We start from the raw sequence: 20,635 nt of genomic DNA on the forward strand, positions 1-20,635 counted from the left end.
GATTTAGTGGTATTAGAGTCAAGTTGGACATAATTATGTAGTTTTGACACTTATGCGAGGTTTGAGAGATAGGTAGAAAAAATAAGGATTGGGACATTTTTTCTCCATTCATGTTTGATATACTTTTATGATTGGTTTATGTTAGTGTTTGAAAAGAAATGCAAATGCTAATGCTAATTTTTCGTATTATGAATAATTAGTATGCCTCCTTGTCGAGACCACGAACCTAATTTTGTCGAACTTACAATTAGTGTTAGAGTTGTTAATGCCAAGAGGTCTCACCTTGAGAGACTTCAAAATCCTCTAAACTAAAATCAAGATGATGTTAAAACATCAGATGCTTAGATGGTTGCTGGAATTAACGAACTTGCTGCCAACTTGATTGAGCGGATACAAGGCGTTGTGGTTGGAAATGATGATAAAGTGTTGAACTTGATCTAGGAAGTAGCCGGTTTGGTTAGGGAACAATGACAACTTTTGCAACTGGTCCAACAAGTTGATAATTCTACTGAGTGGAAAGCCTTGGGTGAGTTTAAAATGATACCATCTCTTTTTTTCAATGGTTCCATAAACTCTGATGATGCAGAATTGTGGATTGAAGAGATGAAGAAAGCTTTTGATGCCATGCATTCTAGTGATGATGACAAGAATAGATTTGCAATCTATCTGTTGCAAGGAAATGCACATAATTGATGGAAATGAGACTCATGAAAATGAACCTAAGTTCTTCAATTGGAGAAATTTCTGCACCACTTTTTTATCCCAAGTATTTTCCTTGAAGTAAGCTATTATAGTTGAAGAGGGAGTTCCTCAATCTAGTTCAGGGCAATATGACAATGGATGGCTATGAGGCTGAGTTTGATCGGTTGTCTAAGTTTGCCTCTTCTCTTATTTCTAACAATGAAAGTAAGGCTAGAAGGTTTGAAAATGGTTTGAATGCTCACATCCGCGTAGGCTTAGGTCCATTACATTTGATCAGCGACAATCAAGTGGTTGGTAGGGAAAAATCCTTAGATTTTATATGAAGAGAGGCTCAAGAGACAAAAAAGGATTTTCAAAAAAATGGGGTAAAGATTTAGACTTCGAGGTAAGAGAGTTTTTAGTAGCCTTTCCAAATTTCAAGCAACTAAAAAGTCTCGAGCTTTTACTACTCTTAAGGATAAACTTCGTCCTTAGAGAACTCAATCGTACCATGGCAAGACGTCCCAACAAAGGCCTAGGTGTTTTGTGTGTGGTGAAGGACATCGAGCTACTGAATGTAGGCATGTTACTAGTGTTTATTTTAAATGTGGCCAGTAGGGCCGTCATATTGCTAATTGTTCTTTGATCTCTCAAGAATCTCAATCTATGCAAAGACCATAAAACTTTGAAACCTTTGAAACTGCAGCGCCAAGGACTTAACCCATTCATGTTGTTCAGATTGCACTAGCACTTTCTACTGGACATAAAAAAATAGGAAGACTTTGGACCTAAGGGCATGCTTATGCCATCACTCAATTAGATACAGAGGTATCCAACACCATTGTGTTAAGTACACTGTCAGTTGCCTTAGCTTTTGCTCATGTGTTGTTTGATACTGGTGCATCTTATTCTTTTGTATCTTTTACATTTATTCTAAAGTCTACCTTACCTTGTATGCTTTTGGATTATGAACTATGCTTAGACATTATAGTCATTAGTGAAATTGTCTTAGATCAGATTTGTCAAATGTGTGTGGTAAGAATTAAAGATAAAGAATTGCTTGCGGATCTACATTGTTTTAGATATGTGATATTTTGATGCAATTTTGGGAATGGATTAGTTATTTGCAAATTTTACTAAAGTTGACTATCGAGGGAAAATAATTGATTTTGAAATTCCTAGGGAAACACGTTTTAGTTTTCGTGGTAGTGGTGCTTACACTTCTTTGTGAGTCATCTCTACTTTGAAAGCTAGGTGATTGCTTAGTAGTGGTTACAAAGAATTATTGGCAACTATTATAGAGACTAAAATGGAAGTGTTAAGAATTGAAAAGATTCCTATTGAGGAGAAATTTCCTAATGTTTTTCTTGAGGATCTACTTAGTTTGCCTCCCAATAGGGAGATTGACTTCTTTATTGATTTGGTTCCAAGAACTGGTGCTATTTCTAAAGCTCCTTATAGAATGGCTCCTGCAAAATTGAAACAACAATTGTAAGAAGTTCTTGATAAAGGTTTTATTAGACCCAATATATCTCTATAGGGAGCATTAGTGTTATTTGTAAAAAAGAAGGATGGGAGTATGAGATTATGCATTGATTATCGAGAGTTGAATAAGGTAATTATGAAGAATAAGTATCTTTTTCCTCGGATAGATGATTTATTTGATTAACTAAAAAGTGTTCAAGTGTTCTTTAAAATTGATTTTCGGTTTGGTTACCACCAGTTGAAGGTGAGAATTGAGGATGTTCCCAAAATTGCTTTTATACTTGATATGGCCATTATGAGTTCCTTGTTATGCCTTTTGAGTTAACAAATGCTCTAGTTGCTTTTATGGACTTGATGAATAGAGTTTCTAAACCTTATTTGGATAAGTTTGTGATTATTCTTTTTGATGATATTCAGGTATATTCCTATAGCTCAACAGATAATGAAGAGTATCTAAAGATCGTTTTAGAGACTTTGAGGCAGAAGTAGTCGTTTGCTAAATTAAAGAAATGTGAATTTTGGCTTTTTAGTGTTGCTTTCCTTAGGCATGTGGTGTCGAAAGATGGGATTTCTGTGGACTCAAAGAAAGTTGGTGCAATGGTGAATTGGAAGAGATCGAATAATGTTTTTGAGATTCGTAGTGTTCTGGGTTTAACAAGGTACTACAAACGATTTGTGGAGGACTTTTCTCGTATTGCCTTTCTTTTAACTAGATTTATATAGAAAAGGATTTAGTTTGAGTGGTCAAATGATTGTGAAAAGAGTTTTGAGTAGTTACAAAAAAGATTACTATCCGCTCTTATACTTACCATACCTACTAGTGGTAAGGTTTTATTGTTTTCAGTGATGCTTCTAAAAAGAGACTTGGGTGTGTTCTTATACAAGATGATAAGGTGATCGCCTTTGCTTCTAGGTAGTTGAAACTTTATGAGGAAAACTATCCAACTCACGATTTAGAGTTGGCAGTAGTGTTTACCTTAAAAATTTGACGACATTATTTTTGCATGGTAAGTCTAGTGAGGTTTTTATAGATCATAAAAGTTTGAAGGATCTTTTCATGTAAAAGGAGTTGAATATGCGACAGAGAAGATGGTAAGAATTATTAAAGGATTATGACTTGACCATCAATTATCACCCAAGTAAGGCGAATTGAGTTGCTAATGCTTTAAGTAGAAAGAATTCTAAGAATATGGTTGCAATGCTTCCCAAAAACAAATTTTGGAGGATTTATGGAGGATGGATATTGGTGTACATATGCATGGTTTTGGAACATTATTGGCTAACATACGAGTACAACCAACTTTAATTCACAAGATTAAGACAACTTAAGGAAATGATCCTTGACTTTAACACATTAAACTTGAGGTTGAATCTGGTTCGAAACAAAACTTTAGGATTCATGAGGATGGCCCTTTTAGGTTTGGTGATAGAATTTGTGTTTTACATGACGCACAATTGAACAAAGTAATAATGGAGGAAGCTCATTAGAGTCATTATACAATCCATCTTGGTGGTACCAAGATGTATAGAGATTTAAAAAACACTTTTTGGTGGAATAATATGAAAAGAGAGATTGCATAATTTGTAGCCAAATGTTTTACATGTTAACAAGGCAAAGCTAAACATTAGACCACAGTAGGGTTATTGCAACCTATCCCTATTCTAGAATGGAAATGGGAACGAATTACTACGATTTTATATCTGGTTTTCCTAAAACCCTAAAAGGTAATGATGGCATTTGGGTGATTGTTGATAGATTAACAAAGTTTGCTCACTTCTTGGCTATTCGTACGGGAATGTCATTGGAAAAGTTAGCAGAGTTATATATGCAGTAGATTGTGAGATTGCATGGGGTGCCAATGTCCATTGTATCTGATCTAGATTTTCGATTTGTGGCAAAATTTTGGGAGAGTTTGCATAAAGCTCTGGGTACCAAACTTAATTTTGGTATTATTTTTCATCTCCAAATAGATATTCAGCTCGAGAAAACTAATCAAATTCTTGAAGACATGTTAAGAGTTTGTGTCATGGATTTCGGACATTCTTATGACCGACATTGGTCATGGGCGAAATTTGCTTATAATAATAGCTATTAGTCTAGTATCCAAATAGCTCTATTCGAAGCTTTATATGGTAGGATATGTAGGTCTTTTCTTTGTTGGAATGATGTAGGTGAAAGACAATTATTGGGTTCAGATCTTATTTAGCAAGCAATTGAAAAGGTTCAGTTAATCAGAGAACATCTTCGTACGGCTCAAAGTAGATAGAAAAGTTATACAAACAATAAAAGAAGGAAGTTATAATTTGAGGTTGAAGATCATGTATTGTTGCGAATTTCATCTACTAGAGGAGTAATGCGATTTGGGATTTGAAGAATACTTAGTCCTCGTTATGTGGGTTTGTTTAAGATTTTAAACAAGGTTAATGATGTAGTTTATAAACTCGCACTTCCACCTTCTTTGTTGGGAGTGCATAGCGTGTTTCATGTTTCCTTGTTGAGAAAATATGTTATAGATCTTGGTTATGTGGTGGAGTTAGCTCTTTTGAGACTTGGAAAAAATTTGTCCTATAATGAGTGTCCTATACATATTGTGGATAGGAAAGAGCAAGTTCTGAGAAGGCGAGCTATTTCTTATGTTAAGGTCCAATGAAGTAATCATATAGAACGAGAAGCAACTTGAGATTTGGAAGAAAATATCAAAGAAAAGTATCCCTACACTTTTGATGACCAAGATAAGAGTTTAAGGAACTAAACTCCTTTTAAGAAGGGGAGGATGCAATACCTCTTACAAAATATATATTATAAAAATATTTAGATTTATTAAGCTATAGTTTTTATAAAATAAATAAATAAATGTTATTTTATTTCATTTATTTACAATAATGACCTTGAGTGCCTTAATAATGTAAAAATAGAAAAAAGAGTCTTTAATCGAATAAAGAAGTTTTAATTAGTGTCAGTTTTTATTTACCATGTTTAAGATAAAAGGGTTAAGTTTAATTTGTCTACTTGACAATGTCATGTTAAATCACGTTTAAGAGAGAAGTTAAGGACAATTATCACGTTCAAGAAAAAAAAAATAGATAAAGGAGGTTAGGTTTAGTTTTACATTACCACGTTTTAAAAGAAAAAAGTAGAAAAATTGACATCAATTTATTTCATCATACTCAAACGATAGGTAGTTAGAAGAGCTTAACTTTGGAGAAGAAAAAGATAGAGAAAAGGAAAAAGTATTCAAGGGATTACTGATTAAGGTATGATTAGAGTTGTATTTTCATAGTTTGAGCACAAAAGCCTTAAATTATTTTGCATTTCCTTAATTTGTGTTCAAATCCAGTATTATTGTGGTTACTTTTTGGTAGCATGATTGGTACTAATGGAAAGGTATGGAAAAGTTCTTTTTAATGGTTTTTCTAGTACCTCATTTGGCTTTGTGCTTAGAAAGCTACGAATTATTGAAATTGACTAAAAACCTATTTTTAATAATTTTAACAACCCAAATTTGGATCCCCGAAACTCTATATTCTGGTAATGTTTTGTTATTTCTTTAAGGACTTTTGTAGTATGAAATGAGCTGTTTAATTTGGTGTCAATGGCTTGATTAGGGGCTTTTTGTGTTAAGAGAATTAAAGTCTCAAAGTAGGTTCGTTGATATTGAAAATTCAAAAATCTGGGTATGTTTATGATGATTTTTAAACTTTGGCTTTTGAAACTTAGGAATCTTGTGTTCTTTTTAATTGAAACAAATTTTGGTGTTATAGTATGATATGAATACTTCAATTACTTCAAATTGGTTTTAATTTTATCACGGGAAGTGATTAGAATTAAAGAGTTATAAGGGCTCAAATTAAGCCTAATGATAATCAAGATTTTGAAAATTGTAAAAATTAGAAAACTCTTTTTTTTTTTAAGTTTTTCCAAACTCTAATTTTAATTAATGTTTGATAAATTATATTATAACCTTAAAAAATTTTGTATATGTGATTTCTACTCTATTTTTATTTCTAAAAATGTATACATTTATGTTTTATAAATTTTCTCCTTTGGTTTTTTTTTTTATAATTGGAGGAAGAGGGATTCGAACCCTGCTCTTTAGACAAGGGGATTATGCACAAACTAAAAAGCTAAATGCTCAAGTACAAATTTTCTCCTTAGGTTAGTAGATTTTATAAAAAAAATACAAAAATTAAGGAAAAATTATAAATATGATTTTTATATGAAATTAACATTATATTTTATAAAAAATTAAAATTGTTATTGATTTTATGATTTAAGTTTAATTCTCAATTTTATTTATTTATTATTAATTCATTAAAAAAATAAAATATGGCCTTATTAATTGAAAATGGTCCTAAATTGCAATAGATGTTACTATAAACCCTAAGTGCTTAGGATGGTCAACGAAAAGCTGCTTTGCTGAATTTGTTGGCAAATTTAGTTCTGATTTTTGTACATATTTTATCAAAATATTGGGTTACTAGGAAGATTTTTGAATTTGCTGCTTAAAAATAAACTTGACAAATTAAGTAAGTGATTGATATCCCTTCGATTTTTTTACACTCTAAAATTTACCTTAATGTGATGTTTATACTTGTATATAATATTTTGTTCTATGGTTTGTTAAATTGGGTGAACATGCTAATATACATAAGTAAATATGATCTGTATGTTGACTTTTGAAATGCGATTTCAATTTTTTATTTTAAAATATGATTTTGTTTAAAGTATGCATATATGATTATCTTTGTGAATATAACATAAATACCTAGTCAGAAATAGATATGCTTTTGATGCGCATGAGATATGTTTCGTGAATGTGAATATATTATTTTGTGAAGTTGGGTAATCTAAATATGTTGTATTTTATCTCCAAATATGGCTATGCTTTGACCTTGCCGATGACGATTAAATGTTGGTTATGTTGACATGTATTTTGTAATTAAAGGTCAATCTCCCAATTGCAACATCGATTATTGAATAGTGTTATTTGTGATATTTAATCAGTGTAGCTAATGGTTGCTTCTGATATAGTTTTGACCATGTTGTTAGGGTTAATTGTGGTTTTGATTCTGACACATGCCATTTGGGTTAATTGCGGTTTTATTTTTGACCTATGCCACATGAGTTAAGTGTGGTCGTAACATGTTACAATAGATCATTAAAATTTGTAATTTTTTGTAAATTTTATATTTTGTTTCGTTATGTGAGAATTTTGAATTAAAATAGTTCTGTTATTTAAAATTAGATTACTCAAAATTCTGTTTTGATATGTAAGTGAGAATATGTAATTTTGATTTAAATGTTTTGAGCATGTTTAATCTGACTGAAAGGATGTTAGTTACTTACTAAGTTGTTGGACTCACTCATTCATTCACAGTTTTTTTCATGTTGTGATTTGGTCAATCACGCAAGAATTTCGGAGAGTGATGTTTTGTAATCTAGTATATGGATTTAGATTGTCTTAGGATTGTTTAAATGTTATGAATATCGAATTATCTTAAATTAGTATTCAGACCTCCATCTTGACATGTTATCTTTATAGTAATAACAACTTAATTCTGAATATTGTTGAACTATGACCTTTTGAACTTTTGTTGCCAATTTAGTTTTATGAATCATTATTCCTCAAGTACATTTGCTTCTTTTAGTTAGTGGCATAAGGTGTATGTATTTAAGTCTTGCATGTCTATAGAATTATATCTTATATGTATGTAGCGTTTGTTGTGCCTTGGGTTTGGGGTGCGACAATAGAGAAGATAATATTACAGTGTTTGGTTTACAAGTATTTTATTAAAAATGTAATATCAATTTTCTGAATTATCTTTATTTATTAAAATATAAGTTTAATATACTTGTATTTTTTAATATTAATTTTTATATAATATCATCTCTTAAATATATTTTTAATATTATATATTTTATTTTCATTTCTTATTATAGTTTTGTATATTTTACTTTCATTTCTTAATATAATTTTTTAGATTATATTTTTATTTTAATATTTTTCTTTTAAAAGATAATATCAATTTTATTAACAATTACTATCCACCATCTAACAAAGAATGGCTACTTAGAGAAACAAAGAAATATATCTCAAAATCTATATAAAAAAATAAATTACAACATTATAAAATATCTTTAATACAGTAAAAATGTTGAAAGATAAAAATATCTTTAATGATATTACAAAGTGTAATGCAATTTGATTGTATTTATTTTTAATTACAATTATATTATATTTATCGACAGTAATATGATTGTATTGCAATCTTATACTATAATAAATTATCAAAATAAATTTAATTAGACACATTACCTATAATGTGTAATGTGTTCTCTCTTTCTTGGTACCAAAGTCTATAATTTAAACAAATTAATATTAATAGTAGCAGTTTCAATAAAATTTATATTATATATAAAATGAAATAGTGCAATTAATGTAACGATGGTTAAAAGCTTAGCAAATTTCACTTGAAAGGTTGAAAAGACAGAAACAGATAGCACAAAAATCAGTGGCGACGGTTACCTTTGGAGTTACGACCCTTTGCCGTGCCCTGTTTCTGAAGCAATGAATCTCTTTAAGAAAATTGCCGTTTTGGTCTAAGTTTTCTTCTTCATCCTTGGTTTTTTGGCCTTTGAATTTCTTGAATTCACACTTCGCAGCTATGCAGACCAATAACATGGACAAGAAAAAGAAGGAAGTGATTCGGTTAGAGCGTGAATCCGTGATTCCCATTCTGAAGCCGAAGCTAATCATGACTTTGGCCAACCTCATTGGTATTTCTCCATTTCCTCTGCTGTCTCTGACTATGGGTTCCCTTTATTTTCTCAAAATTTGCTCTCTTGGAAACTTCGTACTGATTGCCATGGCAATGCGGGATCATTGTCGTAATCGCTCTTCTTTGCTTTTGACTTGATGCCCAGTTTCTTGTTTGTTATTAGCCTTTAATTCTCGGCGTTAAACAACTCTTCCTTGTTTGAATCAGAAGATGCGTTTCTGGAAATACTCCACTTGATCAGTTTCGATTTATGTAAAGCATCTGGCCTGAATAAGAAAGAGACAATCTTGTTTCGAATGTAGTTTCCAGCGAGGTGCCGTCGGCATCCTCGTTGCATGCATGCTTTAATCCCCTTCTCAATTATGTGACTGACGAGCATCGTCCTTGTACTTTCCAAGTCAAACTCTAAATGCACCCTCTGTGTGTGTGTGTAATGACATCATCTTGTTCCTCTTAAGTCTGAAATGTTTTGATGTGTTACAGAACATAGGTCAGATCGTGCTGAGTTTCTAAAGTTCTGCAAGAGAGTTGAGTACACAATTCGAGCTTGGTATCTTCTTCAGTTTGAGGATTTGATGGTATTCATCTTCTCTTTACAGTCATAACCCCACAATCATTTTGTTCATGTTTCTTGCTTTTTGTTCTAATTTTAGTTGAATTTTATGTTTGCAGCAACTATACTCCCTCTTTGATCCTGTACATGGGGCTCAGAAATTGCAGCAGCAGAATTTATCTTCTGAAGAAATTGATGTGCTTGAACAGAATTTCTTGACATATTTATTTCAGGTATCATTCTTCTTGTTGTGTTAACAGAACAAAAAGAAACAATGTCTGTCATAGAAAATGACAGTAAAATGTCTGTAGGGTAACAGACATGTACTAAGCTGTGCGAGCAACTGTTATTGATATAACCTGAATTCATTTACGAAATGATGGTGTCTCTGATGCTTTTCTAAACATAACTAAAATAGAATCCAACAACCCAATAGATGCAACTTTTGTCAGCTACAAATTTATCCTCATCTTGGACATTCTCTTCTTTGGTGTACAGGTGATGGAGAAGAGCAATTTTAAAATAGCTACAGATGATGAGATTGATGTTGCACTTGCAGGGCAATATCTTCTTAATCTTCCTATAACAGTTGATGAATCTAAGGTGATCTACAACTTCATTTGTTATGCATATTAACATGCCAATTATTAAGTCTTTATTAGATATATAGTGTGTATGGTCTTTTTCTGTGTTATTCAAATTTGTTGATCTTGACTTATTGTTTTCACTGAATGTAGATTGACCAGTCACTTCTGAAGAGATATTTTTCTGAGCATCCCCAAGAAAACCTTCCGGATTTTGCTGTTAAGGTAATGATCACAATTTAGCATAGAAGTTGCGGCATTCTTGGTGTTGTTTCTAACAATTACTTGTAGGGCAAGGGTTCTCTTTTCTTGAGTTTGGCATATCAAAAATTATAATGCTGAAACCAAAATGATTTTGATTTTGAACTCTGGACTGATCAAATCTTGTTTGTATGATATTCTCTTTATTAAGCCTCTAGTTTGCACTAGTTTGTCTTTTCTCTTAGTATTTGTCATGTAGTGCCTGCAATGTATCTGTACAATTAGATGGACCAGAGGCTTGCTTTGGTTAATGACATACTCCTCTGCATGAGACCATTATCAGATGATTTTCTCAAATTTTTTCGCCCATGCTGTCCTAAATTACTGTAAAGATGTAATAAAGATTCATTAAATATATTACAAGCGCAGAGCCGATTCAATATCATCAAGTGATGAAATTTCGGAAGTATGTCAGTTTTATTGTTCTTGCTTGTACATATTTGATTTAGCAATATAACACACTCTCTCTCTGTCTCTCTCAAGCTAATCTATAGATTTTCTTGTCTTTAGTACATTATTTTCAGACGTGGGATCGGAATTGATCGGACAACTGATTACTTTTTCCTGGAGAAGGTGGACATGATCATTGCACGTCTTTGGGCACATCTTTTAAGGCTAACTCGGTTAGTAAGTTTTGGACAACCATTACTTTTTATGAATTGTTATGGTATATTTTTGGTGAAAGCTCCTTTGCACACTGTTGCTTAGAAGTAATTAGAAATTTTGTTTATGGCTAGCCTATGGAATGTAATTTAACCATGTTTTCTCCTATTTGAAATATCTTGGGATTAGTATGATTGGCATATTGAGGTAATGCCCAGTCATTCTGCAGCCTTCCCTCCTTAGTGCTCCTAAATTGTTGACTTACCAAGTAAAATATAGTGTTGGACATGAGATGCTTTTAGTTTCTATTGTCTCATCCTTATGAACTTAATTACTTCATGCGTTTTTTCTTCCTTTTAAAGCTTTTGAGGGGTATGGTCCTTGCAGGTTGGACAGACTTTTGGCCAGAAGATCAAGAAGACAGCATAAGACTGACCCAAAAAAGGCTGATGAAATCAACCCTGAAGCAGACAGTCAAGATTTGTTTGTTGAGCGGATCCGTCTTGAAAATATGGACCTAAGGTTGTGAATTGCCATCTTCATATGCAGTTATTTTGTAAGACTGTATCTATTAATCAACATATCTAACATATAACTGAGTATAGTAGCTTTCTAAGCAGCTTGAAGGATGCTTTCCATGCTATCATTTTTACATTTTGAATAAGTCCTACAAATTTACAAATTTCGTTCAGTTAATTTTGTTATCTTGATGTTTAAGTTTGAGTTTACTAATATGTACGTATTTGTTTCCTCTTAAGTATGTGATGTGATTTTCTTATTTACATCATGCCATTGTCCTGAATTTCTGGTGTTGTTGCTAGTCAATAACTTTCTTATTCTGTATTAAACCAGCATCCTGAACTTGCTGAGCAAGACTACAATCCAAGAACCTACTTTTGATAGGATAATTGTTGTTTACAGGTACTGTTTATTTGTATTGTTATCATACAAGTTTCCAGTTGATATTCAATGATGTCTTTCTTGGCTCATTGATATGCACTTATTCAAAAACCAGTTTCTTGGTCATTTTTATTGCAAGATTGAACATATTGATTGTTGGAACAGTATTATTAAAGGAAGCTCGGTTTCTTATTCTCTTTTGATCCAGAGAGACTGATCCTGTTCAAAAAGAAAAAGGAAAGGGCACCATGACATAAATTTCTATGGATAAGATTCATAAAAATCATAGCTAATCTTGTTTTCTTTTGAAAAAATGGCTAAACTATTCTTTCAACTGGTGTCTTTCTAAATTAGTTTTTATAAAACTCATGTAGAGCGATTCATAGAAATCTAAAAAGAATGGTGAATTTCCAGGAGGGCAAGCACCAATTCAAATAAAGAACGAGGAGTATATGTAAAACATTTCAAAAATATTCCAATGGCAGATCTAGAAATAGTCCTTGTGAGTCTCTCTTAGCTCTTTCTGCTCAAAGCTTTTATACAACATGTGATCTGGTGTATGATATTCTTTTTGTTCTGTCTGAACAGCCTGAAAAGAAAAATCCAGGATTAACTCCTATGGACTGGGTCAAGTTCCTTGCCTCTGCTGTTGTGGGACTGGTCAGTTAAGCAATGATGTTTCCTCACTCATCCGTTCATGTCTTTCGTCCATCTTTTCTTCTCTGCCTGGTATTGTATTGATGGAATGCACTATTCCTGTGTCTTTCTTCACAGGTTGCAGTGTTTAGTTCTCTTGAAATGCCTAAGGCTGATCTGTGGGTCATTTTTGCCATTTTGTCTACTGTGATTGGTTACTGTGCTAAGACATACTTCACGTATGTTTTCTTCAATCTTTGATTTATATATGTAATATGCTCTTTCCTATGTTAATGCATGTGAAAAACCCATTATTGTGGGTCTCGGTGTTGATGGATCGATTCAGAAACATAAGCCAGTCAAGAGATAGATCTTCTTAATACATTTCTTCCTTTTAGTCCTATAGGTAGTAAAGTATCGAAGGGCCATGATTGATTGTTTTCAAGTTACAGTCCCATGTGCCTCTGGCAGGCTGTTTAGGCAGATGTACTTGATTACTAGGTGCCTCTGTTTCTTTCTGTGTTTCAAATTGTTTGACCTATCAATTTGTATTATTATTTCTCCTATATTACCATGTAGGTTTCAAGCAAATATGGCTGCATATCAGAATTTAATAACACAGTCCATGTATGACAAACAACTCGATAGTGGAAGGGGCACTTTACTTCATTTGTGTGATGACGTGATTCAACAGGAGGTAAGTTGCAATCTTTTCTTCTTCTTCTTCTTTCTCTCTCTCTCTCTCTCTCTCTCTCTCTGTGTCAAAAAATATAGAAGATTTTTCTGCCAAAAGCAATGAAAATATAGTATATAATTTTCTATTGTGATTACATAATGAAAGCAAGAGAAGCTTTAGTTGATTTTAGTTGATGTATACCCTTTACTGTTTAAGCCTTAATCTATCAGGTTACTTTATGAAAGATGAACTGACCTGAATGAAATCAGATTTTTGCACTGATGACTAGGTTAGATAGTTTCCAAGCTTTGATGTGTATATAGGATATGATGATGAGAGTAGAGTCTTTCTTACTTTTGAGTGAGAGTGACTACAAGCTATCTTATCTTTGTTCCACTTTTTTTCTTCATTTTGAACAATAAAATCTTGTATGCTTTTAGAGTTATATCTTATATTTGTTTCACCTTAATGTTCAGGTGAAAGAGGTAATCATTTCATTCTTCATACTAATGGAGCAAGGTAAAGCTACCATGGAGGTATGCATAATCTGTTTTATTCCGTGTAATCTTTTCATTATTTCTCGCTTTGTTGTTGGAGTTCTGTGTAGATATTCTTCTAGGTGAAAAAAGTTTTTATGTGGATCTTTTTTAATATAGCATAACCTTTGAATAATTTGACATAGGATTTGGATCTACGGTGTGAGGAACTAATCAAAGAGGAGTTTGGGGAGAGCTGTAACTTTGATGTGGATGATGCAGTTGAAAAGCTAGAGAAGTTGAAAATTATTTCTCGGGTGAGGGTCCTTAACATTTCCATGAGAAACTTTGATTATACTCACATTGGTTCAATCTTTTCATTTGTTGGCTTTTAAGTTAATGTGTAGATTTCTTCTGGATAAACTGCTTTGTGAATAGAGAATGTTTTTTGAATTCAGGATTCTATCGGACGATATTACTGTGTTGGATTGAAACGGGCTAATGAGATAATTGGTGTGACCACTGAGGAGCTTGTGCTTAAGGCAAGACAGGGATCTATTTCAGCTTAATTCCTGCCTTGGTAAGTTGGGGCAACTTTTCTTCAGATCTCTGTTGGTTTTTATTTAGAACCTGATGACTTAATAGTAAATCTGCAGGTGACAATGCCACCTATATGCACCTTTGCTCCAAGGTTTCAGTTGGAAGGCATTGTCTTTTCTTTCCTTGCTGCCAGTTTTTTCGCTTGTGTATTGTGTTAACAGAAATAATTCCATGACACATTCTTTTCCATCTTCTTAGTTTCTCTTTCCAAACCCATGTGCTTGTAACTTTTCATAATTTTTTTGTATTCTGAATGTAATTTTCACTTGGTTGGGTTCGTTTTTTCCATATATTCCTTGATAATTGCCAAGGTAATTGCATGTGAAAGCACCCCCCATAAGCAGGGCTGGCATTTCTTGGTGCAACATGGACATCATGTATACTAAACCTACCTTCTCAATCTCAAATACAACCATATAAAAAAAGCCAATAACGAATCGGATGGGGAAATTTCCATCATAGTTAACTTTGGAGAGTTAGGGGGCTTGGAATACATATTTTCTTGCATTGTTTTCTTGAAAGTTTCAAGTGGATTGGGGTTTCGGACTAAAAATGGACATGTACAAATAAGAAACTTAATCGTAGAAGGCTATAACTCAAAACCCGGGCTCATTAATCTTTTGCCGGAAGGCTAAGTTGAGTTGATATCGAAATTGAGTTCGGATTAACTCTGGTATTATCTTATCATGCGATAATCAGTAATGTTGTCGTGACAAAGTGTTTTTGTGTCGTGTTAATACTAGTAACAGAGAGAGAATTCCCAAGGCGGAAAAGTAATAGCAGTTAGGAGCTCCCAGTGAAAAATAGAAAAAGGAAGAATTTCCCGCCGGGGAAACCGGTCGTTGAATGCACACCAAGTACTCCAACGCAAACTGTGTTTGTTTAATCAATTTGCTGCTTTCTATTCTACCCCTTGAATCTCTTGATACAAACAAATTAAATAGAAAAACCAGAAAAATTCATCAGAAGCACTAATCGATCCGCTGTGAGTGTTCAGTATTGTATGATACATTCTTTCAGTTCGCAAGAAATACAAAAATGGGGAAGAAGAAGAAGAAAGATATGATCAAGTTGGAAAGAGAATCAGTCATTCCCATTGTCAAGCAAAAGCTTATCACCACTTTGGCCGCCCATATTGGTATTTCTCATTCATTCATTCCTACCTTCGCTTTGCTTTCTTAATTGCTATTTTCTTCCTCTTCTTTGCATGTAAATTTCACGTTTTCTGCATGCAGAAGGTAAATCTGAACGTGCTGAGTTCTTGAAGCTCTGCCAAAGGGTTGAATACACGATTCGAGCTTGGTATCATTTACAGTTTGATGAACTAATGGTACAATATTCCTCTCCTTCCCATCCAGAAACTGGGTTTTTTTTTTTCCTTTCCCCATGCATTCTTTACGCAGACATTGATGTATATGTAGTGTGTATTGCAGCAATTGTTTGCCCTTTTTGAGCCTGTCCATGGGGCACAGAAATTGGAGCAACAAAACTTATCTCCAGAAGAGATTGATGATCTTGAACAGAACTTCCTGTCATACTTGTTCGAGGTATGTTGCTTGCTAGACAGGGTCTTAATTTTGTTCATGCCTGGACTTCTTGTTACTAGCTGCAGAGCAAATTAGGCTTAACTTGTTCCTGATATATGTATAAACTTTGTACCTTCATGAATCTTTGCATATCAAAGACAAAAAACTTTCCCCTGAATTTTAACTTTTCAGTAATCTGTTTTCTTAAACAGATGATGGATAAGAGCAATTTCAAGATAACGACTGATGAGGAGATTGATGTTGCTCTTTCTGCAGAATACCGTTTAAATCTTCCTATTGTAGTTAATGAATCAAAGGTTTGTAAGAGGTCATATGTTTACCCTTAGGCATTTCTATATAGAAGCATAAGCATACGTTTATATACACATGAATTTGACAAACACCCCAATCAAGCAAACATCTATCTAATCAAGTGGAAGTGAAAGTATGGGTACTCAACTTGTCTACATCCACGAATGAGATAAAGGATTCATTAGTCATAGAGAAGTACAATCATATCAACATTAACATTCAACCACTCAAAACAATCCGAAATTAAGCATATATGATCACTCTCGCTTGATCCCACCAAACACCAACCCTCGCAAACTCATTCTCTCGTACCCATTTGTTCGGTCTTAACAAACCCTAACCAACTCTACTTACAATTTTCTCTCATACCTCACCCTATTGAGACTCTACTCTTATTATAACTCCACTAACTTGCCTATAAAGAATCCCTTTCCTCTAAAAATTTGTTGCCTAACAAGTCTTCTTGTCCATCAAGCAATCTTATCTAAAGTAAACTGGATTACCAACCAATATCTTCCGACGAATCAGTAAATTCAACCCAAATCTTTTGGGGTTTGAGTAACAATTTCCAACAATATTTACGTACATAAGTACATTTTTTACTAAGTTTTTTTATTCAATTATTATTTCACCTTTGCTAATTACAATTTTGGTGGAATGTAGCTGGACAAAAGGCTTTTTACGAGGTATTTTGAGAAGAATCCTCACAAGGACCTTCCATACTTTGCTGATAAGGTAATTCCTTAAATCAAGCTTGAAAGATTGCCTGGTGAAGGACATTCCTTTTGGATGTGGCTTACCATGTGGAAATTAGCAGCTGATAGGTGCCAACAAATTTGGGTGTAAAGTATATCAAGGAAGGGCTTGGGGTTGGATGGAAAGTTAACTTGTTCCTAGATCCAAATGCATCATGTTAAATGCTAAATAGCTAACAGGTCCAAGTCCAACAACACATTAGATAATAATTGATGTGCACGCATGAGTTCCTCCTTTTCTGGGTATAAAACTTCTGCACTTTAACATGTGATAGGTTTAATTCCTTGTCCAAGTGTGTCATGTAAGTCTTTATCTTCTCTGTCAAAACTTATTAAATGAAAACAATGCCTTACAGTTCTTATGATCTACGCAAGAGAAAAATAAGGCTCAACTAAGTAGCAGTGACACAGACTCTCATCTATTTCTAGTTTTGTCAGTAAAAAGTGGATCAGTTAAATGTGAACCATCTGATCTATTGTGCTAGCCCCAAATAATTGGTGTAATCTGGCTGCCTTTTGTTTCACGTCAAGGATATATATGGATCAGTTATCTGCTATTTCAGAGCTGTTTTACCTGTATTTCTGTTATACCTGTCTGCTTTGCCTCTCTCATTTGATCCGAACTCAAAATTTTATTGCTAGTTCATAATCTTCCGACGAGGCTTTGGAATTGACCACATGACCGCATACTTTTTCAAAGCAAAAGTAAACACAATCATTGTGCGTTTTTGGAGATGTTTCATGAAGGTGACAGGGTAAGTCCACGCTTAGAACTCTTTTGATTGCTCTCATCACATAATCAGATTATGTTGGGGGGATTGAATACAGTTTTTCTTCTGGGGCTTTGTCCTTGTAGGTTGAAATTCTTAACAAGATTATTCTTTGGAAAGAAAGTTAAACCGTATAAGAAAGACTCAGCTGAGCCAACAGAACTGAAAATCGAGGGAGAGCAAGATGAGTTATACATTGAACGAATCCGTATCGAGAAGTTGAAATTCAGGTCTTATGTTGAAACCAGATAATCTTTGTTATTCTAGTTCTTGTCTTGATGCTTAATTTTTCCATTCCCTTTTACAGTAAGTTGGATGAATGCATAAGCTTTATGATTGTTTCTTTGAATGTCTGAAATTGCTGATGATTGATTTCTTATAATATTTGACATTGCCTTCTGTGTCTACCCAGCATTTCTAATTTTCTGAGAAAGATCACAATCCAAGAGCCTACTTTTGAGAGAATAATTGTTGTTTACAGGTATTGCCTTTTCCATCTTCCTTGTTAATACATTGTAAAGTTTATAACAGACCAATATTGTTTCAGGACAATTGTAACTTGTGTTGACAATAGGATGCCGAGTCTTGAAATTGGTTCTTGTTTCCTCAGAAGGTACCTCTGTGTTTAAAAGACAATACTTTGATGTCTTAATGGAAACTAAATCTGCAGGCGAATGCCAAGAAAACATGAAACGGAGAGGAATATATATGTGAAGCATTTCAAGAACATTCCAATGGCTGATTTGGAGATAGTACTTGTAAGTTCCTAGCTATTGTCTCTCTTAGCAGGCTTGTGCGTGTATCAATTGTCATGTGTTAAAGGTATCCTTTAACTAACTAAAATGTGTCTCTGTTGTTAATCTGATGCTGGAAGTTTATCTTTCACAGCCAGAAAAGAAAAATCCAGGTTTAACTCCCATGGACTGGGTCAAGTTCCTTGTATCTGCCGCAATCGGATTGGTCAGTTACTACATCTAATTCCCCAGTTATGGAAGTCAGTCAAAAATTTCCTTTTCCTCCTTTGTAATACATCTTGCTTTCCTTTTTACAGGTCACTGTAATTAGTTCACTCAGCATGCCAAAGCCTGACATCCGGGTCATTTTTGGTATCCTCAGCGCTGTGGTTGGTTACTGTGTTAAAACATATTTCTCGTTAAGTGTCTTTCTTCTTCTTCTTCAAGCAATAAATCTCTCTAGCAATGAAAAGGAGGAACAACATAGTTTGTTGAAATGCATAGTTTTTGAGGGGATCTGCCTTAATTTCTGCTGACAAAATGTAGCTATTTACTGTTTAGGCCTTTTCTTTTTAAAGAAACTCTATGCCTACTTCTAATTTTTAGGACAGACGTCCAACTTAAAAACAATCCACTATACGTGGAGATGCCTTTTTTTAATATATTAAGTTCTCATGATTCCCTACTTTAAGTAACGGCGTGATTTGTTTTATCAACTTCAATATTATCCTTCCTGGTCACTGCTGCTATGGACTTCACTGGTATATCTGACCAGGCCGCAGGACTTTGTGCTTGATCATTCTAAATTATACATCCTGACAGGGAAACTATTTGCAGATTGTTAGTTGTACTTTTATTTGGCGTACAGGTTGATCTAACCTCTTCTGTATCCTAGTGCTCCCGTGTGTTTTCTGCATTTTTGCTTGCATACATACATTTAATCATGCAGGCTAATTTTTACTTATATTTTTCTCCAGGTTTCAGCAAAACTTGGTTGACTATCAAAACTTAATCACCCGGTGTGTATATGATAAACAGTTGGATAGTGGAAGGGGAACTCTTCTTCACTTGTGTGATGAGGTGATACAACAGGAAGTAAGTCATACTCACAGGCTAGAGAACTTTTTGAGTGAGTGCAGATAAATACTCAGGATAACAGGAAACTACCTGAAAATCATAATTTCTTTGTACAACAGATGGTGATGATATTTTATGAATGTCAACAAAACAAGGGAAACCCTTCAATAAGACTACTAAATGCTTACAGAAAATCATAATTTTGAAATGTGCAGGTAAAAGAGGTGATTGTTTCATTCTTTGTATTGATGGAGCAAGGAAAAGGCATTAGCAAGGTACAAAATTGATCCACTTCAACCCCTATCTGCCTCTTCCTTTTGTCACTCTTTTTGCTTCCCTGATTCCAATAGAAAATGAAGATTTCCATATGGTACTGCTGATTATTAACTTTGGAATGATCTGAAGGAGGATCTTGACCTGCTGTGTGAACAATTTATTAAAGAAAAATTTGGCGATGACTGTAATTTTGACGTGGATGATGCAATAAGGAAGTTAGAGAAGTTGGGAATTGTTTCCCAGGTTAGACTTCTTATTCTTTTCATACTCCTGGTCTTCAAATCAAAAGCTCTACAGACTTAGAGATCCGCTAATGCCCTTAAAAAGGATTAGTGTCTAGTCTGACTCCTATAGTATAGGAAAATGTTTAACGTGGTACCTGCACTAAAAAATATTCAGTGTGGTACCTGAACTTTGCTTGGTCTATTTATGCGCCTCAACATCAAACACCGTTAAAAAACACTTGATGTTATATCAATAAACTGATCAGCATGCATCCCTAATGGTTTGTACGAACCTGGTGCACATGCATGTACACATTGAGCTTGCATAATGCCTGCCACTAACTCAGTAATTGAACTCAGGATAACATCGGAACATATACATGTGTAAATCTCAGGCGTGCTAATGAGATCATAGGAACCACGACGGAGGAGGTTGTCCTCAAGGCTAAAGGTGGTGGCGGCGATCCTTGACATGGGAAGACAAACAGTTGTCTAGATGATGTACGTATTATAGTTCTCGATCTGCACTTCCATGCAGATGAGAAAAGATTTTAATAATTTCATTTTCTCTCTTCTGTCTATGTACATGAACTCCTTGCTAAACAATCTTCTACATTTTCGTAATGTAACCTTTTGAGATCTGCAAACTTCTTGTATCTTCCAGCAAGTCAACCTTGTTTTGTCTCTCAATTATATTTTATTCTCATGTTTGTGTTGTTAACATAA

The 20,635-nt window shown here is 33.8% G+C and overlaps 2 protein-coding genes across 5 annotated transcripts; both read left to right on the forward strand.

The window, feature by feature from the left end:
• Positions 1-8,637: 8,637 nt before the first annotated feature.
• LOC110426903 (uncharacterized) lies at positions 8,638-14,523 on the forward strand. 2 transcript variants are annotated; one of them, XM_021442241.2, is made up of 16 exons: positions 8,638-8,944; positions 9,430-9,524; positions 9,619-9,732; positions 9,998-10,102; positions 10,237-10,308; positions 10,855-10,967; positions 11,335-11,469; positions 11,800-11,868; positions 12,262-12,349; positions 12,436-12,507; positions 12,622-12,722; positions 13,063-13,180; positions 13,636-13,695; positions 13,842-13,952; positions 14,094-14,215; positions 14,281-14,523. In XM_021442241.2, exons 1-15 carry the CDS (start codon positions 8,833-8,835, stop codon positions 14,202-14,204), a joined length of 1,476 nt encoding a protein of 491 aa, XP_021297916.1. In that variant the 5' UTR covers positions 8,638-8,832; the 3' UTR covers positions 14,205-14,215; positions 14,281-14,523. The 2 variants fall into 2 exon arrangements, with proteins under 2 accessions (XP_021297916.1, XP_021297915.1); XM_021442240.2 differs by having other exon boundaries at positions 14,292-14,523.
• A 508-nt stretch (positions 14,524-15,031) lies between these two features.
• On the forward strand, positions 15,032-20,550 carry LOC110426959 (uncharacterized). Of its 3 annotated transcripts, none has more exons than XM_021442305.1 (15): positions 15,032-15,373; positions 15,471-15,565; positions 15,657-15,782; positions 15,974-16,078; positions 16,737-16,808; positions 17,471-17,583; positions 17,685-17,828; positions 18,011-18,079; positions 18,269-18,356; positions 18,487-18,558; positions 18,650-18,750; positions 19,310-19,427; positions 19,625-19,684; positions 19,815-19,928; positions 20,270-20,550. In XM_021442305.1, the coding sequence occupies exons 1-15, from the start codon at positions 15,274-15,276 to the stop codon at positions 20,378-20,380; spliced, it is 1,488 nt and encodes a 495-aa protein (XP_021297980.1). In that variant the 5' UTR covers positions 15,032-15,273; the 3' UTR covers positions 20,381-20,550. The 3 variants fall into 3 exon arrangements, with proteins under 3 accessions (XP_021297980.1, XP_021297982.1, XP_021297981.1); XM_021442307.1 differs by having other exon boundaries at positions 20,305-20,550; XM_021442306.1 differs by having other exon boundaries at positions 15,669-15,782.
• The last annotated feature ends 85 nt before the right edge of the window (positions 20,551-20,635 follow it).

The sequence above is a fragment of the Theobroma umbraticum genome, unplaced genomic scaffold (assembly GCF_002168275.2).
Source record: "Theobroma umbraticum cultivar Fairchild unplaced genomic scaffold, ASM216827v3 scaffold_239.1, whole genome shotgun sequence".
In the NCBI taxonomy this organism is placed as follows: Eukaryota; Viridiplantae; Streptophyta; class Magnoliopsida; order Malvales; family Malvaceae; genus Theobroma; species Theobroma umbraticum.

Bases quoted from the DNA above. Each gene is read 5' to 3' on its own strand.
- LOC110426903 (XM_021442241.2), top strand. From the start codon at position 8,833: ATGCAGACCAATAACATGGACAAGAAAAAGAAGGAAGTGATTCGGTTA. The intron at 10,968-11,334 runs GTTAGTAAGTTT...TGGTCCTTGCAG, and splicing joins CATCTTTTAAGGCTAACTCG to GTTGGACAGACTTTTGGCCA. The intron at 13,181-13,635 runs GTAAGTTGCAAT...CTTAATGTTCAG, and splicing joins ATGACGTGATTCAACAGGAG to GTGAAAGAGGTAATCATTTC.
- LOC110426959 (XM_021442305.1), top strand. From the start codon at position 15,274: ATGGGGAAGAAGAAGAAGAAAGATATGATCAAGTTGGAAAGAGAATCA. The intron at 16,809-17,470 runs GTAATTCCTTAA...TTTTATTGCTAG, and splicing joins TTCCATACTTTGCTGATAAG to TTCATAATCTTCCGACGAGG. The intron at 18,751-19,309 runs GTTAAGTGTCTT...ATTTTTCTCCAG, and splicing joins TGTGTTAAAACATATTTCTC to GTTTCAGCAAAACTTGGTTG.